Below are 26,909 nucleotides of genomic sequence, written 5' to 3' on the forward strand. Positions count from 1 at the left end.
GTTTACAGAGAGTGCCAGCGGCTCAGAAAGTGAGGATGACGGCAAAGAAATCTCCCTACAACAGCATTCCACCTATTTCTTCACCTCAATTTTTATTTTATTTCATTATTTATTTGTTTTTGCTTTTTGGGTCACACCTGGCGATGCACAGGGGTTACTCCTGGCTCTACACTCAGGAGTTACTCCTGGAAGTGCTCAGGGAACCATGTGGGATGCTGGGAATTGAACCTGGGTCGGCCGCGTGCAAGGCGAACGCCCTACCCGCTGTGCTATCTCTCCAGCCCCTCAATTTTTATTTTGTTTTGGGGGCACACCCAACAGTCTCAGGGATCACTCCTGGTGGTGCTTGGGGGACCATATGATGTGCTGAGGATCGAATCCTGGGTTGGCCGCATGCAAGACAGGCACCCTTCCTGCTGTGTTATCTCTCCAGGCCCATCTTCACCTCAAATTTAATAGGAGTCAATCCCCACTCTGAGAAAGCCACTCCTCTTGGGGGATTGGGGGTCATACCTGGCAGTGCTCAGGGTTACTTCCTAGCTCTGTGCTCAGCGAACATGCGGTGAGAGGGATGAAACTGGGGTTGGTCAGTTCTCTCTTTGGTCCCAAGTTCACTCTTTTTTTTTTAATATGGAATGCTTCACGAATTTGCGTGTCATCCTTGCGCAGGGGCCGTGCTAAGCTTCTCTGTATTGTTCCAATTTTAGTATATGTGCTGCCGAAGCGAGCACCCAAGTTCACTCTTTTTAAGTGTTGTTCCAGAAACACAGAGTCACATAACCACCATCAAGACCTAGACTGTTTCTATACAGCCCTCAAAGTTCTTTTCTGCACACGTTGCATGAAAAATGCCTGGAAATAACATTCATCAGGAGAACCCTCTGGCCCCCTTTTGTTGGCGGGATGGAGGAGTATTGGGGCGGGAGGAGTCTTGCTTTTTAGCATTTTCCTGGACCGTTTGAAGACACTTTGAACAATATACTATTTGACATGGTTCAAACACTGACTTCAGAAAATCATTTCTTTGCCAGGGCCTCCCCCTTCCCCACACAGATTCCCGCCCTCCCCCCTGCCCCCCAGATCAGACAAAAGAGCTGGCAGACCTCTGAGTTTGCTCACTTCAGACCTCAGACAAAACCTCGAGGGTCCCACGGGCATGCTTGGCGGGCGCCTGGTAACACCGCGGGGCAGGCGGGCCGGCGGGCCTGACAGTCACAATTGTGAATGCAGAATCCCCTGCCCCCAAGCCGCGGGGGGCAGAGGCCCAGCAAAGCTCCCAGACAAGCTATTCAGAGGTTTTCTTCTGTCCACCGCTGACTGGCCCAGCAAAGTTACAGCTCAAAGGACTCCTTTGCCCAGAGCTGTCAGCAGCTGCAGAAGGGCAAGGGAGGGTGTGGGGTGTGTGTGTGTGTGTGTGTGTGTGTGTGTGTGTGTGTGTGTGTGTGTGTGGTGAGGTGGGGGTGGGGGAGTACTCCCAGAATTAACTAGAAATCAGGGCAACTCCAAAGGCCAGAGCCAAGTTCCAAGTTCTGTTCTCAGGATACAGGCTTTTAGGCTCACAAGATTCTGTAATCCAGCCTTGAATGTGGCTGACCAGGTCCAGAATCTCGTATGGTCCCCTAAGTCCCACCAGGAGTGATCCTTTCCTGAAGAGTCAGGAGTAAACTCTGAGTACCACCAAATTAACAAATTAACAAAACAAAACAAAAACCTTAGATAAAAAGCCCTAGCTTCTTGGGGCTGGAGCGATATAGCACAGAGGGTAGGGATTTTGCCTTGCACGTGGCCGACCTGGGTTCGATTCCCAGAATCCCATCTGGTCCCCTGAGCACCGCCAGGAGTAATTCCTGGTGCAGAGCCAGGAGTGATCCCTGTGCATCACCAGGTGTGACCCAAAAAGGGCAAAAATAAATAAAGTGAATCTGTTCCTGTTTAAAAAAAAAGGGGGGCTGGAGAGATAGCACAGCGGGTAGGGCATTTGCCTTGCATGTGGACGACCCAGGTTCGACTCCCAGCGTCCCACATGGTCCCCTGAGAACCGCCACGAGTAACTCCTGAGTGCAGGGCCAGGAGTAACCCCTGTGCATCGCCAGGTGTGACTCAAAAAGCAATAACTAAATAAAAACCCTAGCTTCTGTGGTCCACTTTGGAGTGGGGGCGGGGACTGACTCTGATCGATTACCAATATTCACATCTCACCATCTCCAACACCACTTGTTAGGACCCCCTAAACCCACCAATGCCAGCTTGAGGCTGTTTTCCCTTTCGAAGTGGGCGCTGTTGTGCTGGTGGGCGCCACCAGTTCGGTTCTAGGCCCTCCTGCTGTATACACTGATGTGTGGGCTTGGGGAACCGGGGTCTTTCTACGGCAAAAGTCAGAAGGGTGATGGGTGTAAAACTACTGATCTAGCTTCCAGGGCTTTCTCCAGGCAATCGATCTAAGTGATGTGATTGGTTGTTTTATCGAACCAATCAGACTGGCGAGTTTTCACATGCGTTAGCATAACCAATCAGACAAGAGGGGCGGGGACACTTGCTGTATATAAGCTCAGGTCCTGCCCTGTTGCCGGATGTCGCTGTCCTAGAAGGGAAAGACACTTCCTTGGGAGATCTGCAGGAGAGAAGCAGCTGCTACCGAAAGGGAACTACTGGGGTCTCTATTCTAAACCGAAGATGCTACAGACCTCTTGCAGGCGGTGGGCGTGCTATTCTCAGGGCTGACCCCTGGCTCTGCACTCAGGGATCTCGAGACCTGGGTGCTCGGGATTCAGCCCAGGTCTGCCACGTGCAGGGCAAGTACTCCACCCACTGTGCTATCTCTCCAGACCCTGCAACAATACTAACAATAATAGAATATATTTTAAAAATGTGTATCCACGTGAGTTGGAGGGGGTCATTTGACTCCGTCCCCAGGCAAAAATATCCAAGAATGAGGAGGAATTTGCCCAAGGGAGAGGTTTGGTTCTGAGATACTGCAGCAAAAGTGCAGTATTCCAGAGACTTTGTCAACATCTTCAGCATTTAAATTCCTGGATGACCCACGAAACCGGATCCTGACCGTGATCAGCAACGTTGGCGTTTTGGCTCCAACGTGGCTGGACAATGGCTCCAGACTGGCCACCTCCACATCTATCTGGTGACGAAGTGCCAGTTTCCCGCTCACCTCAATCGTTTGCAGACATTGCCTGTCCTGGACTGTGTCTTTCCTGTTCCCACCCGATTTTCCCCTGTGCCCCCACTCCACCATATCCTGGGACCCCTGGGGAGGTTTATTAAGGGGAGAAACTGTGTTAAAGCACCGGAATAAAATGTTAACCCAGCAGCACCCAGCTGGGCTAAATGCTGCTAAGAGACAAACTTCCCGCGCAAAGTCGAAAGTCCACCGCCACCTTCCTACCCATCCGCACCCGACAAAACAGTTTCGAGAGCGAGGGTCCCTAGTCGCGCCCCCTCCCCAAGCCAGTTCCTCGGTACGCGTGGAGGAGGTCCAGGGTCGCGAGCTCAGTTTCTGCATTTGCGGACAGGAGGGCTTCTCTGCACCTACCCGCGAACAGGGCGGAGAGGCCGGCCGGAGGCTTTCTGGGGACAGGGGGGTGGAGCGACGCGTGGGCGTGACGGACACGCCCCCCAGGAGAAGGACCGGGCGGCCGCCCCGGGTCTGGCTCGCGCTTCCCAGCCCGGCTCCCCGGACGGACACACGGCGCGCGGGTTGCGGGGAGCAGCCGGCGGCCGGGCTGGAAGCGCACAGACGCTGGAGCGGAAGGAAAGGGGCGGCACCGGGAGCCCCCGGGAGCGCGCGGCGCCCCCCGCCCCCAGGTAGACGCCGACGCCCCGCGCCGCTCCCGGCCCGTCCTTGGGAGAAAGTGCGGAGCCGGCCCCGAAGCGGCGGGGTCGAGGGACCGAGTGCACGGCAGCGCCCCGCCGGGGAGCCCCGAGACCCGCGGGCATGGAGGGCGCCCCGGGCGACCCGTACCGGCGCCCCGCGCGGCGCACGCAGTGGCTGCTGAGCGCCCTGGCGCACCACTACGGACTGGACCGCGGCGTGGAGAACGAGATCGTGGTGCTGGCCACGGGCCTGGACCAGTACCTGCAGGAGGTCTTCCACCACTTGGACAGCCGCGGCGCCGGCCGCCTGCCCCGCGCCGACTTCCGCGCGCTCTGCGCCGTGCTGGGGCTGCGCGCCGACGGGGCGGCCGCCGGGGACGCGGCCTCTGCCGCGGGGGACGCGGCTCCCGACGGCGACGCGGACGCCGACGAGGAGGCGCGCCTGGCGCTGAGCGCGGAGCCGCCCGAGCTGACCTTCCGCCAGTTCCACGCGCGCCTCTGCGGCTACTTCGGCACCCGCGCCGGGCCCCGGCTGCCCCGCGGCGCGCTCAGCGAGCACATCGAGACGCAGATCCGCCTGCGCCGCCCGCGCCGCCGCCGCCGCCCCGCGCCGCGCCCCGCCGGCCCCGACGGCGGCGCCGACCCCGAGGGCGCGGCGCGGCTGGAGGAGGAGAACTGCAGCCTGCGCGAGCTCGTGGAGGACCTGCGCGCCGCGCTGCAGAGCAGTGACGCGCGCTGCCTGGCGCTGCAGGTGCGCGCCCGATGGGGGTGGGGGCGGCCGGCTTCTGCCGAGCCCCGACTGGGCAGCCCCTCCCCGCTCAGCCTCCCGGCACCCTTTCCCGCTCCCTCGCTCCCTCGCTCCCTTCAGCCCTACCCATTCCCCCCCGCATAGCACTGGCGCTCTGTCTCCAGTCCCGTTCGCCCCCTCTTGGCCCTGCTAACCCTGTCGTCCCTGGCGTGGTCTCACATCCTCTGCTGCAGCCTGGCTCAGGAGCGAGCGGGGGTAGAGAGGAGGAGTGTGGAAGCGGTTTATTCATCCCCGCTGATGGGCCTCCCTCAGGGCTACGCCTGGTGGCCAGATGCTAAATCCGCGGCCCAGACGGCCACCCAGCGCCTGCGGGGGCTGCTCCAGGCGGAAGAACTGGTGCCGGATGCAGCCCACAAACAGCAGCCCCGGGGGGCCTCGAGGAGGGCATATTTTCTGGGCACAGGACTGCCTGGGGGCTGGGGACAAAGGGTTGGGACTTAAAAGTGGTGCAGAGTGAGATGGTGCTGGGATGTCTCTTCTCCAGGTGCCCATCCTGTGGTTTCCATCCAGGCCAGTGGGGTTATCCAGCCAACAAAACTCTCCCCCTTCAGAATAATCCAGGGACCCGAGAGCGGGGAGGGTTGGTGATGGAGGGGCCACCAGCAGAGCTGGGAGGCAAAAAACTGGGAAACCGTTGGTCCAGCATGGAGGGGCTTTGTGCCTTAGTTCCCCTCTGTCCTTAACAAAGGGGATGCGGTGAGCTGCCGCGGCATTCAGATTTTCTCAGCATTAAAGAGTTCAGAGACGGGGCTGGAGCGATAGCACAGCGGGGTAGGGCGTTTGCCTTGCACGCGGCCGACCCGGGTTCAATTCCCAGCATCCCATAGGGTCCCCTGAGCACCGCCAGGGGTAATTCCTGAGCGCAGAGCCAGGAGTGACCCCTGTGCGTTGCCGGGTGTGACCCAAAAAGAGTTCAGAGACGCCGGCTCCCACACTCAGACGCGTGCGCGCGGTGACTGTGCCCCGTGGCTCGGCGTGCGTGCGTGCGTCTGGGCCGCGGGCTCACGGTGCGCTGTCCCTTGTCCCGCAGGTGGGGCTCTGGAAGAGCCAGGCGGGCGCGCACGAAGAGCCGGAGGCGGCGGCGCTGGAGCTGCGGCAGGCGCGGGGCGCCCTGGCCCAGGCCGAGGCCCGCGCCGGGCGGCTGCGGCAGCGCCACACCGAGGTCCGGCGACGCGCCGAGGAGGCCAGGCAGGCCGTGCTGCTGGGCCTGCGCCGGGTGCGCGAGCTCGAGGCACTGGCGCGACAGGTCCCCGAGCTGCAGCGCTGGGGGCGGCAGCTGGAGGGCGAGTTGCGGCACTACAGGTGAGCCAGGGGGGAGGGCCTGGGCCCTCGGGTCAGCTGGGGCGGGGGGGGGGGCTTCCCATCCCTTGCGCCCCCCTCTTTCACGTCGTCTTGGAAGACCTGGACCTGGTCTGTCCGCCTTCTGCTCATTGGTCGGTCTGTTTGTCCTTCTTCCGCTCCGTGGCAGCTCCCCATCCAACACCCGACAGTTCCCAGGTCATTATAATGAATTCTTATTTGTCCTCAAACTGATCAATGCACGGATGATAATGGTCCCAGCTAAGGATCGCCCGTCACTGCCTGGAGGCAGGAACGCTCTGAACTAAGCTCTATTTTGGGGTGGGGGGATGTGGCACCTGTGTTCAGGGCTTCCTCCTGATGGGCGCTAGGGATGGAACCCAGGTCCGTGGCCTGCAAGGCAAGTGCCCGGCCTGCTGTTCTCTCTCCAGCCTTTGAACTAAGTTCTGTTTTGTGGCTTAGCACACCTCGCAGTAGCTCCGTGCCCCAGTTCTCCAGAGGAGGAAACAGGTTCAATGGCCTCATGTGTTGGCTCCACCCTGGAGAGGAAGCTGGCCAAGGGGCCAAGTTCAAATCCTCGCGGAGCTGGTGACAGATGTATGGCCTTGGGCATGTCACTGGCGCACTCCAAGCCCGTTTCCTCTCCAGTGAAAGGAACACAAGTATTGCATGGGGCAGAAAGCACCTCATCAAAAGCCCCATCCGGCCCCGTGCCTGCCCACCCCGCCCTTCCTGGTGCTCGACCAGGTGGGCGCACCAGATTTCACTCTCTTCTGTGCAGCTGTGCTGCCACGGGGAGCAAGACCCGAGAAACCCTGATCAGTCCTTACTATGAATTCTTATTTGTCCCCAAACTGATCAATGCACGGATGATAATGGTCCCGGCTGCACACCCGCAGCAGGCTCGGGAGTGGGCAGAGGGCGGAGGAGCTGGAGCTGAGGGTGTCAAGATGGGCCACAAGGTCTTCAGCCTTCCCTGCAAGGCGCGAGCAGCCGTGCAACAGCTTCAACCTAGGAGGCGTCAGCAGCAGATGCTCATTTGAAAACCATCAGAATCCTGGCCCGTGTCGAGACGGAGTCCCGGGAGGGCGTGGCTCAGACAGGGGGCGGGCCCTGGGGGCGTGGCTTAGGCTTCAGAGGCATCTGATTGGCCCAAGCGGGAGGGCGGGGCCGTCAGAGGGTTGCTTGGAAGCTGGTCCCGCCCCGGTCCCCGCTGGGTCTGGGCCTGCGCGCAGGCGGTGGGGGTCTTTGAGAAGGTCCACTCGGGGCTAGTCCCCGCGGCCCCGATGTTTGGAGAACTACTTCCTGTTTGCATAGCTGGGCGGCCGCGAGTAGCCCCTTTTGGCCGAAGGCCCACGTGCAGCCTTGGAACCTTCTCCAAGAGCAGCAGTGAAGAGACTTGCTTTGTTTGGTCCCAGGGTGAACTGTGCGTTTCGGAGAGACTCCCAGGCACCTGCGGAGTCGCCACTCCGAGAAGATGGCTCTGCTCGGTGGGTTTCCAGCCACAGCGCCGTTTATGCAACCCAAGAGCGTGCCAAGGCCAGGGCAGTTTATCCCCATTTTACAGACTGGAGAAAGGGCGCCCTGAGAAGTATTGCACCCCAAACCACACTCTCTAAACATCCAAGTGCGTTCTTCCTTCCACTTGGCCTTGGAATTCGGGTTACAAGCTGTACCTCCAGTCACCACTACTCCCCACCCCACCCCCTAGCCTCCTGCCGTGTTGATGGTCCTTGTTGAGGCCCCACAGGAACTTGGCCTTTGTATTCAGGGAAATGCCCACCCCCCACTCCTCCATCTCCTTAGCCAGAACAGTGAACATGTATGAGTCTGAGTCAAGCTATGGTGCCCCGCCCTCCCCAACTTGGGGTTACTCTCTGGAAAATGGGCAGCAGATATAGCAAGGAGCTTTTTTTTGCTTTTTTCTTTTTTTTTTTTCTTTGCTTTTTGGGTCACACCTAGTAATGCTCAGGGGTTACTCCTGTCTCTGCACTCAGGAATTACTCCTGGCAGTGCTCAGGGAACCATATGGGATGCTGGGAATCGAACCTGCGTCGTCCGCGTGCAAGGCAAACGCCCTACTCTCTGTGCTATTGCTCCAGCCCGCAAGGAGCTTTGGAGAAGGTGCCTCAGGTGTGAGGAACTAGGAGCCGGGAGAGTGAGTGTATGAGAAGCTCTGTGGAGATGAGCCGCGGCTCCAGCTCCTTTCCATGATGGCTCCTAGGTCTGGGCAGTCAGCAGGGACAGTGTATGCCTCTGGGGTAGAGCTCATGCTTTGCATGGGATACCCATCCTGGCATGATTGAGCATATGGGTGTCGTGGGGAGGGCCTGGAACCGTTGATACTGGTGGTGATGGTTGAGTGTAGACCCCCCATGCATCCCCAGCACTTGCAACCACCCATAGTCAAGAGCCTGGGAAGGTGGGGGTGGGTTGGAAAGGTAGTAGGGCGCATGCCTTGCATATAGCCAACCTGGTTTGATCCCCAGCACACCATATGAGGTTCCCCAAGCCCTCCAGCAGTGATCCTGATCACTGCTGGATGAACCCACCCACACCCCCCCCCACACACACACATAAAAAATAGGGCCCGGAAGGTGCCTTCCCCAAGAAATAGATGTCATCAGAGCCTGCAGGTGGCCCCGTAATGCTCCCTCCTAATGGGGAGAAAGGTCTGGGTCACATTGAGCAGCTCCGGACACTTACTGAGTGCCAGCTGTGTGCCAGCCCGAGGCTGGGCCCTGTGAGCTCGTGGAACCCTGCACTGTATTTGCCTGCACTTGGTCTCTGAGAAGCCAAGAGCACAGGGCACAGGGCATAGGGACACAGGAGTCACACCCGGCGAGGCCAGGCTGGTTTGGAGGTGCCTCTGTCTTTCAGGGATTCTGGAAATGTCTGCAGGCGGCATGATAGCCAAGAGGGATGGGTGAAAGTATCTCCTCTGCTTTTGCAAAGCAAGTGCTGGGAGCTCGGGGGATGGCCCCGTGTGTGGGGGTGGGGTCCCCTGGGCCTGCAGACTGGAGGAGACTGGGGAAGGGCCCCACCCCCAGACCAGAACCCCCATATGCCACTTAAGTGGCCTCACTGTGGAATGTCTCCAGGTGGTCTGCAGATGTGTTGAAGTGTTGGGGGCAGGGAGGGGGGAGGGCAAAGTGCAGTGAAAGTGGAAGGTGGGAGAGGAGGAAGAGAAGAGAAGGAAGAGGAGGAGAAAGAGAAGGAGGAGGAGGAAGAGGAGAAAGAAGAAGAGGAGAAGGAGCAGGAATAATCGAATGCTAGGAGATACCACTTAAAGCCACTCTCTTAGAATGAATCGCCCAATTGCCCATTCCCGACACTCCTTAAAGTGTTTTCTCAGACACTGATCACCTGTGTTTTTTTGTTTTTTGCTTTTTGGGTCACACCCGGCAAATGCACAGGGGTTCCTCCTGGCCCTGCACTCAGGAATTACTCCTGGCGGTGCTCGGGGTGCCATATGGGATGCTGGGAATCGAACCCGGGTTGGCTGCGTGCAAGGCAAACGCCTTACCCGCTGTGCTATTGCTCCAAGCCCGTGACCACCTGTTTTCAGCAACATGCAGGTTGGCCACGGTTTCTCCCCAGGGAAGCAGACTACTGGGGTTGGCTACTGTCACAAGGTCAATCCCCCTAACTCCCCCCAATCGACCCCCCCATGTAGGGCTCGGCTGAGCTCCCCTCTCCTGGCTCCGCCATCTCCTTCAAACCACCTTTCAGCAGCCCCATGTCCCGTGGCTGGGTGGGCGCTGCGTTCCCTCCCACACCTGCCTCTGGTTGTCCTGCCCAGTGCTCAAGCGAAGCAGGTTCTCTCTCTGGGACCTGAAGACTGTAACATTTCCGCACCCAGGATCCAGGGATCTCGGGGGGTGGGGGAGAGACGTCAGTTTCTCTGGGGTTCCACCTCTGCCTTTTCTGCTGCGATGCCAGTTTCCAGGTTTGCCTGGGGAGTTGGGACTGCGAACCCCAGATCCCGGGGAGCTGCCCGACCCTGCAGTTGTAGGGCTCCCTTAGGAGAGGTCTTCCGTCTGCTTCCACCAGGGCCTGGCTCCAGGTTGGGGCAGGGGAGCTTCCAGGTGGTGCTGGGGGTCCGAGACCAGCTGGCCGGCCCATTCGATGCAAGGCCCCAGTGGAACTGGGTCTCAGAGACTGTCCCCAGGGTTGCGGGAACCATGCAACGCTCAAAGCCTGTGCCTCAAGCTCATTCCCCAGTCCCTTAGTTAGTGCTCACTGCCTTGATGGTTTATGAGCTGCTTCTGGTGGTGCTCCTTATTTAGTGCTCACTGGCTTGACGGTTTATGAACTGCTTCCGGTGGTGCTCCTTAGTTAGTGCTCACTGGCTTGACGGTTTATGAACTGCTTCCGGTGGTGCTCCTTAGTTAGTGCTCACTGTCTTGACGGTTTATGAACTGCTTCCGGTGGTGCTCCTTAGTTAGTGCTCACTGCCTTGATGGTTTATGAACTGCTTCCGGTGGTGCTCCTTAGTTAGTGCTCACTGCTTTGATGGTTTATAAACTGCTTCTGGTGATACTCCTTAGTGCTCACTGCCTTGATGGTTTATGGACTGCTTCCAGTGGTGCTCCTTAGTTAGTGCTCACTGCCTTGATGGTTTATGAGCTGCTTCCGGTGGTGCTGTGTGGTGCCAGGGCTCATGCCCAGGGATCCCACATATGAAACCTACACGCATTCCTTCAAAGCATCTTGGTTGCTTTTGGTGCTGAGTTTTCTGTTGGTTTGGTTTGGGCTTTAGGGCCACAGTCAGGGGCTCAGGGGTGCTTGGCGGCTATGCCCTGTGGGCGTCTCTCTGGCCTCTGGGTCTGTGGGGAGCCTGTTCCTCAGTGGGAAGGGCCCCGTGCACAGGAAGCGCAGCACAGATGCGGCCACCTGGGGCTTCTCTCGCCTGAGTTCACAGACGGGGCAGCCTGGACAGTCCTGGATGCCTCTTGCAGGCTCCTGTTGCTGCCCTCACTGTGCTGACCCCCGTGGCCTGACCCCAGGCCCACCCCTGCCGTTTGCGTCTTGGCCCCATCGTCTGCTCCCCACAGAGGCCGGGTTCTCCCCCTCCTTGTCGCCTCGTCTGTCTTCTTTGAAACGCTCCACGGTATCCAGCTTGTCCGTGTGTGGAGATGGGAAGGGAGTTTCCACAGGCCCCGGCTGAGAGAGCAACAGGAAACACAGGTCTGCTCCCGAGTCTGAACTGAAAGTTGGTGTTAGACCATTTCACTTTCCCGAAAACTCGGGCATCAGAGAAATTAGTATCCAGGGCCTGCGGGGTCCAGGTGCTCACCCAGAATCCCCGAATGTGGAGTTCTGCTTCACTCTTGGGCCATCTCTCTCCTGGAGTCAGACCCTGGGATGCTCACCCCTCCAGTGCTCCCTGTCTGGGAGAAGGCTCCTCTCTCAGCTGAGGATCCCCTGGAAGTCTCAGAACTTCTTCATGCACCCCTGGAAACAGGGTTCACCCACGACCTCATCCCAGTAAGTTGTTCTGATTGGCCAAAGCTTAGTCCTGTGCCCCAGCCAGAGCCAGTCCATGCAATCTGGAGAGTCAAGGGCAGGCGAACCCCATATGTCCTCACACATCCTGAACTCGGACCCCTCTGGAGGCCACGGAGGATCCCGGAGAAGGGGTAGCTAAGAAGGCAGGTTGCTCTGAGTCCACTTCTCCGGGTGGCAGGGGACATGGGGTGGTCAGGGGCACGCTGCGCCTTCAGGTGTGTCTCTGGGTGGTGGGAATTTGGAGAGCCTGGGCAGAAAGGAGCCCTCTGGGGTCTCCTGCCCCATCCCAGGAACCCCCCAGCCCCGGGGAGGAAGCCCAGGTCTTGCTGCCGAATCTCTACAGGCTGGTGAGGAGACTGTGCATGGGACAGGCACAAAGACCAGTTGGCACCTGGGCACACGCTGGCCTTGAGAGTGTCCCGGCAGAAAGGGTATGGGCATGCAGGCTCTGGCTCATCCTAGGGTCTGGGCCTGGAGGGGCCTGGAGGGGGGACTCCTAGCTCGGTGGCCTGTCTTCTCTTAAAGCCGTCACCATGTTCAGCCCACCGTGCCTGCCCCGTCGTCTCCCTGGGACTGCTGGCCCTGAGAACAGCCCCTGGATGGTTGCAGAGAGGGCAGCCGCCTGGCCTCAGCGACTCTGTTGCTGGGAAGGATGAGAAGGCCCAGGCAGAGGAGGGAGGACGGGCCACCAAGGAGGGGATACGAAGAGTGCCACCTCCTTCTTCCAGCCCTGAGGGGCAGCCCCGCCTGACCTGAGAGAGGGGCAGGGAGGGAGGAAGAGGGACAGTGAGGCTGGGGGCACCATCTGGAGCTGGAGGATGTGGTTGGTTGTTGAAGATTCCGTTACCCTTGGAAGTGGATGTGGGGGGAACCAAAGCCTTTCTCGCATTACAAAGGGACAGTGGGACACCTGCCCCCCCCCCAGTGTAGACAGGCCAGGGAGGGGGAGAGAGGGAGGGCAGCAGTACCTGGACTTGAATCCCGGCTCTCTCTCCCTCTCCCCCTCATGTCTCTCTCTCTTTCTCTCTCTCTCTCTCTCTCTCTCTCTCTCTCTCTCTCTCTCTCTCTCTCTCTCTCCCCTCTCTCATATGTCACCCTCCTCCCCTTTGCCAAATTCTTTTATTTGTTGTTGTTATTTTGGGGAAGAGCCACACCCAACAATGCTCATAACTTATTCCTGGTTCTGCACTCAGGAATTACTCCTGGTGGGGCTAGGAAACCCTACGGGATGCTGGGGATGGGGGATGACTTGGGATGCTGGGGAGATTAAACCCGCCATGTGCAAGGCAAGCGTCCTCCCCACTGTGCTGTCGCTCCAGCCATATTCTGCCCCTCATCCCAGTGCCTCTGATATGAGGCCTTGAAGATGCAAATCTTGAGTGAGAGGGGCTGGAGCGATAGCATAGCGACGAGTAGGGCGTTTGCCTTGCACGCAGCCAACCCGGGTTCGATTCCCAGCATCCCATATGGTCCCCTGAGCACCGCCAGGAGTAACTCCTGAGTGAAGAGCCAGGAGTGACCCCCTGTGCATTGCTGGGTGTGACCCAAAAAGCAAAAAAAAAAAAAATCTTGAGTGAGAAGTGGGTTGTGCAGTGACAGAAAGTGGGTCCTGTGTACGCCACCGTCACTTCCAGAGGACCCGGTATCCTCCTCTCTAAATTGGGGGGTGCCACCAGCAATGATCCACCTTACAGGGTATCTGAGGATTCAGGGTGTCCCTTCGCGCTGGGTAGTGCGTCACAAAGACTGGCAGGGCAGGGAGGTGGGCACGTGCCTCTCAGGCATAAGGACCCGGATTCAATACCCGGCATTGCTTGGTCCCCTGAACACCACCTGGAGTCTCCTGGTGACTCTTGACCATCTCTGGGTCCATGCAGTGCACATCACAGGATCCAAATATTGAGCCCTGCAGCCTAGTGGGTGTCAGCAGGAGTGGCCCCCAGGCCCCTGCACATGGTGTGGGAGGTTCCCCATCCCCTAGTGAAGCATAAATTGCAGATCACTGTAGCACTGTCCTCCCATTGTTCATTGATTTGCTCGAGTGGGCCCAGTAACGTCTCACAACAAATTGTGAGACTTGTTGTTAGTGTTTTGGCAATATGTCATGGGTAGCTTGACAAACTTTGCCGTGCAGGTGAGATACTCTCAGTATCTTGCCAGGCTCTCCAAGAGGGGCAGAGGAATAGAACCCAGGTCGGCCACGTCGGCCGCATGCAAGGCAAATGCCTTACCTGCTGTGCTATTGCTCCAGCCCTAGTGAAACATAAATAAGGTGGGAAATGCTGTTTATGGACGTGCATTCTGCATAGACGTGATGGAAATTAGGTGTTGTTCACGTGGACGGATCCCAGCCCCCAGGGAGTATTCTGTCTATAGAAACCATCCACAGGCAAATAGGCAGCCTTGGTCCAGTGTGGACAAGGCCCTCAGAGAGTGGACAGGTGAGCTAGCAGAGAGAAAGTGTACATGACACGGGTCCCCATCTGGGTCCTCTGGGGGAAAGGTCTGGTGTTGAGGATTTAAATAAATTTTAAATTCAAATAGTGCCCGTCACTCGCTGTGGCTGCCTGCTGGCTTCCCCGCTGTGGCCAAGCCTTCCTGCCCCACACTCCCGAGCCATCTTTAAACCCCGTCTGCCTGGTTTCACTCACTCCTGCTCTGCTCGGCCCAGAGCCTGGCTGCCCGGCCCTGCTTGAGGAAACCACTCGCAAGACTCACAAAGAGAGAGAAAACCCTAAGAAACTGAATCAGAAATGAAAAAGAGGACATCACAACAGCAACCAATGAAATTCAAAAGATCATCAGAGACTACTTTGAGAGTCTGTATGCCACGAAATAAGAGAAACTGGAAGAAATGGATAAATTTCTGGATTCCTACAATCTCCCCAGACTGAGCCCATCAGCCCACCCCCTCCATCAGCCAACCCTTTCCTGCAGAGAAGGTAGCCTGAGCCAGCCAGAGTGACCAGTCCAGGGCCCCTGCGGCCACACAGCCTCTGGCGCAGGACAGGGTAGTGTTTCAGCAGGAGGACGCGGGTCAGACAAAACAACAAACGTTCCTCTGAGCACTTCCCCTTGGAAGTGAAAATCCCACTGCACCAGCATGGCGTCAAGCACGGGCGGATGTGTGGGTCTCAGGGCCTGGTGTGGGAGGGTGGTTTTTTTTTTTTTTATGTCATGTAATGGTTTTCCAGAAAGTCCCAGCCTGCTACCAGTGGATGGAGGTCAAGGTGCTGCTTTTTCAAAGGAGATGTTGTGGGTGGGGGGCTCCTGGCCCAGGAGGGCAGATAGGCTCAAAGCAGTCTCCCTTAGCTGGTCCAGGTACTCTGGGGGGCACTGGGGAGTGGACATCACAGTCCCCAGTGTCCTGATGGGACAACCCGAGGTACGGGCAATCAAGGTGTAAGGGAAATGCAGGAAATAGATATGCTTCTCCGGTGGAAATCACCCTACTGACTGCCTGAGTTGCTAATAACCAAAGCCAAACTCGAATAAGCGCTTTATCCCCTAACGGCCCGAGTGTGTCCTTCAGGTGAGGACGGATCCAAGCGCTCCTGGGGTGGGCTCGCTCCTGGCACTCTTCCCGGTGGCATAACGACTACCCACTAGGGGTGACGGTCCCCCGGGAGCTTCCCTGGCTCTGCAGCTGCAAGTCCTTCATCCAGGATCTCAGAGCATCCCCACAGGGGCCGCACCGTCCTCCAGCCAATCACAGGCCCCCCGGGGAGGCCGGCTAAGCTGATTCGCCCGGTAGGATCATGTGACAACTGGGGCCCATTTCTGATTGGCCAGGTCGGCTAAGCGATGGGAAAGAGGATGGTCCGAGAACAGCTGCCTGGATGGGCCGAGGGAGATGGCCCAGTGGTCAGGGCCACGGGCCTTAGCTGCACCGAGACACAGTTCTGTTTGTTTGGGGACCACACCCAGCGATGCTCAGGGGCTACTCCTGGCTCTGCTCTCAGAAACTACTCCTGGCGGGACTCGGGGAACCCTCTGGGGTGCCGGGGATCAAACCCAGGTCGGCCGCGGTGCAAGGCAAGCGCCCTCTCCGCTGTGCTATCGCTCCAACTCCGGGACAGAATTCTGAGTTGGATCCTTCTGAGCGTGTGAAGGGAGCCTGTTCCCACGGGGTCCTTGCCCAGAGTGGCCAGTGCCCACACCTCTGTGTCATCCCCTCTTCCTGTAGGGCCCAAATCTCAGGACTTCCTTGACCTTGTTCTGCATAGCCCTGGCCTCCCTCTGGCCACTCCCGCATATGCATGGTGAGGCGACAGCAGAGTTCTAACCGGGGACTCTCTTCAGTGAGGATGGTGAGATCAGACAGAAGGGGGGACAGTGACGGAGCAGAAGCAGCCACATGGGCCCCCCGGGTTGGGGCAAAGCTGGCATCAAACCCGAAGACCGCCAGAGGGGGCAGGTCAGGGTTCACCTGGCAAAGTCGTGCCAGGCGGAAGCTGACCCCATGTGGGTGGGCTAACCAGGGGGCAGAGAAAGAGCCTGACACCCCCAAGCAGCCACCCTGAGCCTTGCCCAGCACCAGGTTGAAGCTCCCACCACGGTGCCACTACCCAGGCAGACCCTGGCATGATGAGGGACCCCTAGCTCCAGTGACGAGGGTGGTCTCGACACTCACCTCTAACCTTGCAGCCCCACGTCCTCCCTGTGATCGTCCCCCACACATACACACACAAACACACGCCATCCTGACCACCAGCCCCACCATAGCGGCCACTGGGACCCTCGGTTCCTGGGCTCCCCCCACTTCAGGGAGGCTCCTTGTGTCCAGCCTGTTCCCATCATCTCAGGGCCCCTGGTCTGGCTGTTCTGACTGTGACCACTCCGTGACAAACTTCCTTCCCTGGGGACGGTCAGTTCCGTGAGGTCAGGCCTGCTCCCCTGCTGGACTCCGTCTCCAGCACCAGCATGACAGCTGTGACAAGGGACAGAACATTAGCCAGCAGCCCGAGTTGGCCACTGGGCTGCTGAGTGACCCTACACGTGACCCTGCAGGACGGACGCCAAGTCCCAGCCCTCAAGTGTCCCCATGACCCGAACTGGAGTGGGGACCAGTGAGGACAGTGCGTGAGAGCAGTTCCCAGGCCGTGAGGACCCCCAGGACGGCCCCCCACGCGCCTCCTGATTTATTTTCAGCGCTTCCTCTGTGGCCCCTCGCCTGCATTTCTTCCTTCTGTTGTTCTCTCGTTTCCACACGCCGCTCGCTGCTTCCTGACAGGCTTCTCTCAGGAAATGCCACACAGCAGAGGAAGTGGTGTGCAGGCCTCCAGGACTGCGGGGTGGCCTCGGGGGGCTGAGAGCACCCCCCATACATAGATAGACACACATACACGCACATGTGCACGCACGCACACACATACACACACACATGCACACACACACACACACACACGGGACCCTGGTGAGACTCTGGGCATCCTGTCAGCTCTGCAGCTCTCCAGAAACACACGTAGGAGTCTGAAAGTCAGACTTGGAGGCTGAAAGCTGCCTCTTCCACCCATTCCAGAAAGAGCTGGCCCCTGTGGGCGCGGGGGTCTGCGATGTCCCTGGGGTACAGCTCCCGGGTGCTGGGACACTAGTCTATAGCCGTGGTAAAGGACAGAAGTCCAGGACATCAGTACCTTTTAGTGGACAGTCTCGGGAACCCGAGAGACTGAAAGGGCCCAAGATCAAGGCTGAAGCACCCCTAAGATAAAGAGGTACTGGGGCCAGGGAGATAGCGCAGCTGGTAGGGTGGTTGTCCTACACGTGGCCAACCTGTGTTCAATCTCCAGCACCCCATCGGATCTCCCGAGCACCGCCGGGAGGGATTCCTGAGCGCAGAGCCAGGAGTAACCCCTGAACATCACTGGGTGTGGGACCCCGACCAAAAAAAAGAGGTGCTGGGACTGAGCCCAGACTCCAGGGCGCAGGCCCCAGGCTCCCTGTAGACTCAGGCAATGGAGAACACGGCTCTTTTAGAAGGGACTTTACACGGACGGAAGGGAAACAGCACTGGGGCAGGGCCCAGCCTGGCGCTCCAGGGGAGGCTCGCGTCTGGGGAGGAGACAGAGGCAAGCCCCCCTCAGCCGGGGCTGGGTGTTCCTGCCGCTCCCCCTATGTGCCCACACACCCTGAGCACTGCAGCCTCTGAGCACTGCAGCTTCTACTGAAGTGGAGGCTTTATCCTGGTAATGAAGCAGAGGCCCAGAGCGCAGGCTCTGAGGGCAGAAGCTGTCTGGAAAGTATCTGAGGAGACTGGTGGCGGCGCCGGAGGCTGGTCTGAGCAGGAGAGACCCTGGTCCTTGGTCTGGGGCGCCTGCTGGCTGGCCAGCAGGTTCTGTCCTGCACTGGGCAGGATCGTGTCTCTGCCTGGCCTTGTGCTGCCATGGACAGGGCCTCTCCCCTGCTCATGAGTCCAGCTTGCCCATTCGGGGTCTCCCCTGCTAGGGTTTTCAGGCCTCAGAGCCGCCCCCCAATCTCAGCTGCCACCTCCTTGTAAGAAAGTGCTGGAGATGGTGTGGTCGCTGCTAACAACGACCTCAGGGGCAGCTCGTGCCCGAGTCTCAACCACTGACACCCCGGTGCCAAGGCGGCAGGGGACCAGCACAGCTGGAGGACACAGCTAAGTTTCTGGACATCTGCTCAGGACTTTATGTGCACGACCTGAATGCTCGCAAGCAGTGCAGGGCACCATTGGTCTCTCCCTGGCGCAGAAGCTTAAACCAGAAGGTGGTGCCTCAGAAGAGGGCCAGGAGACTCAGTTTCTTCACAGCTCACTGACATCAGAGAGGACACAGTTCTCCCCCCTCCTCAGCTCACAGTCTTGCACATCAACAAAGTCCTCAGGGTCACAAAACAGCTGCCATGGCCCCAGCCTTTACTGCCACATCCATGGGCTTCACTGCCACATCCTCAGACAGAGAAATAATGACCTCTTTTATTTTTTTTTAATTCCCCCCTTTTTGGGCCACATCTAATAATGTTCAAGGATGACTCCTGGCAGTGCTTGAGGGAACCATCTGTGGTGCTTGGGATCAAACCAGGTTCGGCCACATGCTACCTCTCCAGCCCGTGACTTGTTTTGACTTCCGTTTTCCCAGAGCTTGCCTTGGCAGCCTTCCCATCCCCCGTCCGCGACCAGAGTCCCACCATACGCCTGTTTCTATGAATGGGAAGGAATCCACACGCTCTACTTGAACCAGTCCTGTCTCCCTCAGGAGAGCAGAGCTTGTGCTGGCCAGGGCAGATGGGGCGTGGCCGGGTGGCTCTGTTTGGTTTCGATGCAACCATAACAAATGACCACAAGTTGGGTGATGCGAAACACCACCCACCGATGATCTCACGGCTCCATGGGCCAGAAGTCTGAGTCCTCTGGGGGCTGAAGTCAGGTTGCCAGTGGCCGGAGGGTCGGGGGAAACATCCGTGTCCACGCTCACGCAGGTGTGGCAGAAGTGGGTTGTTTGTGGTTGGGTGGAGAGTCCCCTTTCCCCTGGGGGGCTGTGGGCTGGGGCCGGAGGCAGAGGGATGCTGCTTCCCAGCCAACAAGGACCCCCGTCCTCCCCGTCCGACTTCCAGACTTCCTCTCCCGCAGCAGGCCAGGAAGCTCTCTGCTGGCCCCGGGCCTCGGAGCGGAGCTGGGCCTCGTCTTCCAGTCAGAACCAGCTGTCCCCGCGACAGTGGTGGCCACTTTCACAGCTTGCAGGAAATTGGGGGGAAGGGGCGGTTATTTCTCGACATTCTGCCCACGCCATCATCAACCATAGCTCCCACAAGGCAGATGTTTCATGAGCAAGAAAGGCGAGACCCGACCGGAGCGATGGTACAGCGGGGAGGGCATTTGCCTTGCACTCGGCTGACCGGGGTTTGATCCCCGGCAGCCCGTGTATTGCCAGGAGTGATTCTTGAATGCAGAGCCAGGAGGAGCTCCTGAGCATCGCCAGGTGTGACCCAAAAAGCCAAAAGAGGAAAGGGGAGACCTGGAGGGCGGGGGCAGGAGCTCTCAGCCTCCAGCAGACCCCAGCGCCAGACCCCTGCAGCAGGGCCGGTCAGCCAAGCATCCGGAGGCCCGTGGACCCCGTGGCCAGGCTGCAGGGCCAGGCTCAGGCGGAAAGCAAGGGCAGGCCCTGTGGGTACGAGAGCAGCCTTGCTCCTGCAGTATCCTTTGACCACTCCCGCACGGTAGCTCTCACGACCCCGGACACCAGACTCTGCCGATGGGTGCGGGTGAGGCCCCTGTATGGACCTTCACAGTGACACGCCGACACCCGCCTCCTGCACACCCAGGGGACACTCTGCACTGGCCACTCTGGAAGGTCCCTGCCCACCCCCGAGAGGGTCCATCTCCCCCCATCTTCCCCACCCCATTGCAGACGGGCAGGAGATTCCCTGGAATACACACCCGGATATGGAAGGGAAGGGCCGCAGGAGGCTTAGACATAGTTCAACCAGGAGACACTGGCCAGGGGCTGGACGGCTGGCACAGCGGGGAGGGGGCTTGCCTCACATGCAGCCGACCCAGGTTCGACCCCCTGCATCCCAGGCCTGCCAGGAGTGATCCCTGAGCACAGAGCTGGGAGTAACCCCTGAGCTCTGCTTAGGATGTGCTCCCTCCCCGCATCCCCCCCAGAAAATAAAAAAGAAACACCAGCCAGCCCCCGAAGTTCATAGTCATCACCCATCCTGCCAGATTCTTTTTTTTTTGTTGTTGTTTTTATAATTTATTTCTTTATTGAATCACTGTGGGAAAAGTTACAGAGCTTTCGGGTTTAGGTCTCAGTCATGTAAGTATCAAACACATTTCCCTTTACCAATACTTATTTTTAACCGTGAACCCCAATAGAACCCCACCTCCCACCCCTCCCAATTCCTGTGAGGCAGATGAGTTCTAGTTAATACTCTGTCTACTTTGGCTAGATACATTGTTTCGATAGAAGATGCACAATTATTGTTTAGAGTTTACGACCCCCCCCCCCACAATCAGACATGCTGAAACAGCGTTGTCAAATGATTTGCTTTCTACAACTTGGTTTAAGAATAAAATGATGTCGCGCGGCCGCTATTGCGGCCACGCGGTTTTGAATTTCTGCTATTTTACTTATTAACCCTGGAAGAATTTCTATTAAAAGTTAGATAGTTAAGAGATTGGTTTCTGTGCTCTGGGGCCGGGGCCGTGCCGGAGAGCCGCTCGTGGGGGGCAGCTGGCGACCTCGGTGGGGCGTGGGGGACGGCCCACAAAGCCCCCCTTCCCATGAGGTCCCTGCCGCTCCCACCACCCCCGGCTCAAACCTGCTGTCCACAAGGCTCCCGTGCGGCCGCCATCTTTCTTTCCAGAGAGGAGCGGGCGCCGCCAGATTCTTTGTATCTTGTGAGTTTTGCTGCTGAATTTGGGCCTGGCTCTGGCCCTGGTCCTAAACCACAAAGTGGTTCTTTCACTTCTGTCTGCACATTGTCTGTCCTTTCGGCCATTTACGTACCAGCAGTCTCCCCTTCCGCGTGGTCTGGGTAGGACCCCGCTTGAATTTTGTTTTTGCATTGCTGGGTCAACACAGAGCCTCGTCTCTGCTCTGTGCTCTTCCCCTGGGCTCCATCCATGCTCCTGCCGGCTGGATTTTCTCCATGTGGGCTGGTGGGGTGCGGGGTGGGGGGTGGGTGTCTGTATCATGGGGGGCGGAGGAGAAGCCCAGGCCGGCCCTTTGTCATGTTCATCCTAGAGAGCAGATCCCCATCCAGACGATTCCAGAAAGGACTTGGGGCTGCAACAAGATCCTCGCTCGGGGGGCTGGAGTGATAGCACAGCGGGGAGCGCGTTTGCCTCATACGCAGCTGACCCAGGTTCGGTTCCCAGCATCCCCTATTCTCTGAGCACTGCCAGGGGTAATTCCTGAGTGCAAAATCAGGAGGAAGCCCTGAGCATCGCCAGGTGGGACCCCCCCCCCCAAAAAAAGATCCTCGCTCAGGGTCTGGCCTGTGAGCGCGTCCAACAAAATTCGAGTTTGGGACGATCCCAGGGAGAGCAGCTCTGTCCCCGCGCTGGGGTACCAGCGAGCTGAACTGGCGGCTTCCAAGGGACAGTTAGGCCCAGGCCCAAAGATGGGTCGCTGAGACATTGAGCAACCTAGAAGTCAGCATCATGCCTGGAACCTTCTGTGATGATGCGACAGGACCGGAGCTGCTGTGTCCAATGTGGGAGTCAGCATCAGGTCACACGTGGCAGCACCTGAACCCAGGAGCCACGTTCTGCTTTATTTCATCTTCACACAGTTGAAGTGTCCTGTGGTTGGTTGGTGGCTGTCATCTTGGACTGGGTAGGGCAAAAAAAGGAAAATGAGCAGAGAAGGGCCCTTGGGTAGAACCCGGACTCGGCCGCGCTCTCCCCCACCCCCCTGTCTTGTCACTTCCTCGAGGAGGGGTCTGTCGCTGGAGACCTTGAGGGAGGAACCAGAAGGGCCAGGCCCGGAGGGAGAAGGACATCTGGGCCTTGTCAGGTTGTGTAAGCCATGGGCAGGGAGCCAGATGTGACCACTGGCCAGCAGCAGGCGGAGGCCATCAGCGGCTCCTGAGGACGTGGCCAGCTGGAGAGAACGCCCGGCCACACACGGGGCCCTCAGGCCGGAAGCAAGGGTGTGAGGGGACCTTGGGCAGCCGCCCAAGCCCGCTTTCCCCCAGAACGGGCTGGAGCAGTAAAGGGGAGAAACTCTGATACCTGATGAAGATGGGCAGCTTTGAGGGCCTCAGGTGCCCCCCACCCCTCAGCGTGGCCCCCAAGTGCAGTGGGGTGTGGCTGTGGGGTCTCAGGCCAGTCGTGGGGGCTGTGAAGAGCCGGGCCTGGCTGGACCCTGGCTCTGTCTCTGCTGTCCTGTCCTGCCCTGACACACACCCGCCTCGGTGCAGAGGAAGGACAGAAAACGAACTTGGGGTCAAAGGAGAAATGGGGTCAGAGGCTGACAGGAAGTAAGATCCGGCTAGAATTCACTAACTTTGCATTTTCTCTTTTTTCCTCCTTACTTTCTATTCCTGCGGGAGAGTTTAGCCTTTTGCTAGAAGAAATCCTATTTCCTTTGGGAAACGTGTTAGTAAACAACAGGGCCTGAGCCCTGGGATGTCTCCTTCTGGGGAACCTGCACCTCATCTTGTGACGTGGGGCAGAGGGGCACCGCGCTCTCACGGGGTGGGCAGCACCCCGGTCCAAGCTGGGCTTGATCCCTGGGACCCCATCTGGTCCCCTGAGCTTAATAGGAGTGATCCCTGAGCGCAGAGCCAGGAGTGAGCCCTGAGCACCGCCAGGTGTGACCCCATCCCCCACATACACAAAATTAGATTAGGACCAGACCATAGTACAGCAGGTAGGGCACTTGCCTTGCACACTGCCGACCCGGGTTCAACTTCTGGCCCTCCACCCGTAGGATCCCGGAGTACCACTAGGAAAGATTCCGGAGTGCAGAGCCAGGAGTTGCCTCTGAGCCTCACCAGGTGTGGCCCTAACACAGAAGCAAACCGAAATATTTCCTGTCCGGACCACTGACACAGGGGCATGAGGCTGCGGTGTCGGGTCTCTGCACCCCTGAGGAAGGGTGTGTGACTCCCAGTGGAGCCTCTCACACTCTCCTGGGATGGGTAAGAGACTGCAGGAATAAGCGTCCAAGGTGACGTTTGCAAGCAACACTGCTGAGTGAGGGGAAGCAGAGGTGGAGGTGGACAGGTCCTGGGGGTGTGGGCTCAGCTTCTGGTCCCTGATTGGCCGGACCCCTCACCATCTCTCCACCCTGATTGCCGGGGTGCCCGCGCCATCTCTCGGCCCCGGGTGTCTCTCAGCCAGGGGTTGGTACTTAAAACGCGACCGCATTCTGGCACGTACCCCAGCCACGAGCAGTGCGGCCCAGTGAGGCCCTCCCATCTGTCCTCCCTGCAGGCCCTCGTCCCCAGGTCCCTGCTGCTGTCCTCTCTCCGCCCAGCCCTCGTGGGTGAGACTCAGGCCCGAGCACAGGGCCAGGTCCAGAGACTGAGGCGTCTCTGCTCTCCCTGGGCCCTTTCCTGGGCCTCCAGTCAGAGTCTGACTTGGGGGTGGGGGGGAGGTCACCAAACCCATGGCCCCCAGGGCGCTATGCGAGGGAGGAGGGACTCGGAGGACGAGACCCAGTGGTGCAGGAGACTGTGGGTGCATCTGGGCAAGGAAGAGACGTTGCCACTCCTGTGGGTGCTTGAGACAGATTCTGGTTGGTTGTTGTTGCTTTTTGGGTCACACCCAGCGATGCACAGTAGCCAGGGGCTACTCCTGGCTCATGCACTCAGGAATTAACTCCTAGAGGTGCCTGGAGGACCATATAGGGTGCTGGGAATCGAACCCGGGTCAGCCATGTGCAAGGCAAATGCCCTACCCGCTGTGCTGCGGCTCCCACCCCAGATTCTGGTTGTTGTTTGTTTGGGGGCCACACCCGACAGTGCTCAGGGCTTACTCCTGGCTCTGTGCTCAGGAATGACTCCTGGCAGTGCTTGGGGGACCCTATGGGATGCCGGGGATCGAACCCCAGGACGGCTGTGTGCAAGGCCAACGCTCTCCCCGCTGTGTTATCGTTCCGGCACACCCCTGGTTCTGGTTCCTGAAGGAGCTGCGGTGAGGAGCAGTGGGGGAGTGACGGGGGGGGGGGGCAGGGTGGAGCCCAGCGCACCCCGAGGCAGTGGGGGAGTGAAGGGGGGGCAGGGTGGAACCCAGCGCACCCCGAGGGCCCCACGCAAACAGCTTCTCTGTAGCCGGCTGATTCTTGGAAAATTCCAGAGTGCGCGCTCATGGGTCCCGCTCCCCAGAACCCGTGGCTTCCTCTCGTCCCCCCTCCCCCTCCGTGCCCGTGACCCGGAGTCGCCTAAGAGGAGGCAGCAGCAGCTGGGCCGGGTCATTCCAGAGCCTCTTTCCAAGCTGTCTGCAGAGGGAGCCGAGGCCGAGGGTGTGCCCGGCTGCCCCGTCCCCCGCTGCAGCTGGATGGGGTCACTCGAGGTCTCGGGGCGTGTTGGGGGTGCTCAGACGGTTGCCCTGGGCAACTGCGCCTGGTACTCAGCGAGCCACCGGGCATTACTGTTACAGCAGGAGGCTGGAGCAGTGTCAGGGGTCCAGTATAACCGCGGCAGCCTGTGCTAAGAAAGTCCCAACGGGGCTGCTCCTCCCCCCACTCGGTGCTCGGTACAGCTGTTAAGTGATTCAGGGGGAAGGAAGCGTCTATTGGAAACTGTCGCCTCGGCGCGCTTCAAAATGCCTCCACTGGGGGGCAGCAGTGAGTCACAGGCGCTGAAGGGCGTTCACCTACCCCAGAGATTCTGTGTTACATACCGGTGATAAATCTACTGCAGATCTTTGGGGTGTGGGAGAGAGGGGAGGGCACAGTCTACAGTGCTCATGGGCCTTGCAGTGCCGGGGATCAAACCCAGGGCCTCTCAAATGCCAGGCATGTGCTCTGTCCCTTCAGCTGCATCCCTGGTCCAGTAATACAAATATTTTGACTTTTGGGATCACACCTGGCCGTGCTCAAGGGTTACTCCTGGCTCTGTACTCAGGAATTACTCCTGGCAGTGCTCGGGGGACCAAACCCCAGTCAGCCGCGTGCAAGGCAGCGCCCTCCCCACTGTAATATCTCTTGGCCCCAGTAAATTCATTTTAATTTTTATTTTATTATTATTATTATTATTATTATTATTATTTGCTTTTTGGGTCATACTCGGCATTGCACACGGATTACTCCTGGCTCATGCACTCAGGAACTACCCCTGGTGGTGCTCGGGGGACCATATGGGATGCCGGGAATCGAACCCGGGTTGACTGCACCAAGGCAAATGCCCTACCCATTGTGCTATCTCTCCAGCCCCAGTAAATTCATTTTTTAAAATTTATTTATTTATTTTTTGCTTTTTGGGTCACACCCAGCGATGCACAGAGGTTACTCCTGGCTCTGCACTCAGGAATCATCCCTGGCAGTGCTCAGGGGACCATATGGGATGCTGGGAATCGAACCCGGGTCGGCTGTGTGCAAGGCAAACGCCCTACTCGCTATGCTATTGCTCCAGCCCTGTAAATTCATTTTTAAAGGAGAAAAGTTCTTCCACTGAAACTCCTCTCCTGCCAGGAAACTCATGACCTCTCGATTCTGGCCTGTCCCAGGCCAGGTCAGAAGCCCTATAAGGAGATGCTCCTTGGGGAGCTTAAGCGGCTAATTTTTAACTCCCTGCTCCCGTCTCTGCTCCTGCTTTCACAGTAGACGTATGTATAGATCCGAGAATTGTCCAGTGACCCCAAATAGTGTCCCATGAACTGTACATGGGTCCTTGTTCCCCAACAATATTTGGTCCTGGAAAATGCACTAAAGTGAATCCACATGAGATCCATTGTAATTACTGTAATTACAATGTGCGATTACAGTTATTGTAATTACCACATTAGCACGCGACAGGGACAAATGGAGATGTTACTGGCGCCCGCTCGAGCAGATCGATGATTAACGGGAAGTCAAGTGATCAAGCGAATCCACATAAAATGGGATCAAAGAGGATAGCAGTGTACCATATCGGACTGAAAATTTCACTTAAAAAAGTCTCTTTTTTGGGGGGGGGGAGGGGTGGAGCCACACCGGCAGTGCTCGGGGCTTCTTCCAGCTCTGTGCTCAGGGGACCATGTGGTGCTGGGGATCGAACCCCGGCCTTGCAGGCAGCCGACCCAGATTCAATCCCCGGTACCACAGAGGGTTCTCTGAGCCCCTCCAGGGGTGACCTCTGAACACAGCTGGGCGTGGCCCCGAAACTAAAGAGGTCGAGGCTTGTGCCCACTGATGACCTTTACCCTTCCCTCGTGATCACAGAGTGGCTGCCATGGCTCCGGAGGACTTTGCGTCCCCACAGGGCACGTGCAGAGGCAGGGAGGAAAGGGCGTGCCCTCTGCTGCTCTGAGGGGCTGCAGGTCTGCTCCAGCTCTCCTCGGAGGAGGCCCTTCCCCTGCACTCACTGAAGTGGAAGCTGCAGCCTGTCTCTGCCCCCTCCCCCCACCCCAGAACACAGGAGGCTCTGCCTGCAGGCCACTGGGGGCACATCCTGGACTGCAGCCTGTGCAGAGGCGGGAGGGGCCAGGGAGGCTGCTGGGGGCCTCCCCTCCCTCAGCCCGAGTCTCCCCTGACCACAGGTCAGAGAGCAGCCAGCACCGGACCTCGCCAACAGCCAGCCCGGGGCCGGAGGCCAAGAGCAGTGAGGCTGCAGACGGGGGTCCTGGGGCCCCCGAGTCCCCCAGCGAGCCAGCCTGGCCACCAGACAGCAGCTCCGAGAGCAGCGCCCTGGACACAGGTCTGTCCCGCCCGACGTGCGGCCCGGCCTCCCCCGGGCTGGTCACCGGTGTGCCCAGGCCCACTGCAGGCTGGAGCTGGACTCCCAACCCCCGGGGGCCGGGCTGGGTGGGTGGGGTAAGCACCCCATCCTGAAAGCAGGGGGAGACGGTCACCGG

General features: G+C 58.6%; 1 protein-coding gene and 1 non-coding gene across 2 annotated transcripts in view; one reads left to right on the forward strand and one right to left on the reverse strand.

Moving 5' to 3' along the window:
• EFCC1 (EF-hand and coiled-coil domain containing 1) overlaps positions 1-26,909 on the forward strand; it is a 37,396-nt gene that overhangs the window by 4,591 nt on the left and 5,896 nt on the right. The window contains exons 2-4 of the mRNA XM_056129296.1: positions 3,861-4,576; positions 5,664-5,935; positions 26,595-26,752. Coding sequence (XP_055985271.1) covers positions 3,861-4,576; positions 5,664-5,935; positions 26,595-26,752 — 1,146 coding nt within the window. The remainder of the gene's footprint in view (positions 1-3,860; positions 4,577-5,663; positions 5,936-26,594; positions 26,753-26,909) is intronic.
• On the reverse strand, positions 625-731 carry LOC130037914 (U6 spliceosomal RNA). Its single transcript, XR_008794502.1, has one exon. It is a non-coding gene; the product is annotated as a U6 spliceosomal RNA (small nuclear RNA).

Source organism: Sorex fumeus, unplaced genomic scaffold (genome assembly GCF_029834395.1).
Source record: "Sorex fumeus unplaced genomic scaffold, SorFum_2.1 ptg000072l, whole genome shotgun sequence".
NCBI lineage: Eukaryota > Metazoa > Chordata > Mammalia > Eulipotyphla > Soricidae > Sorex > Sorex fumeus.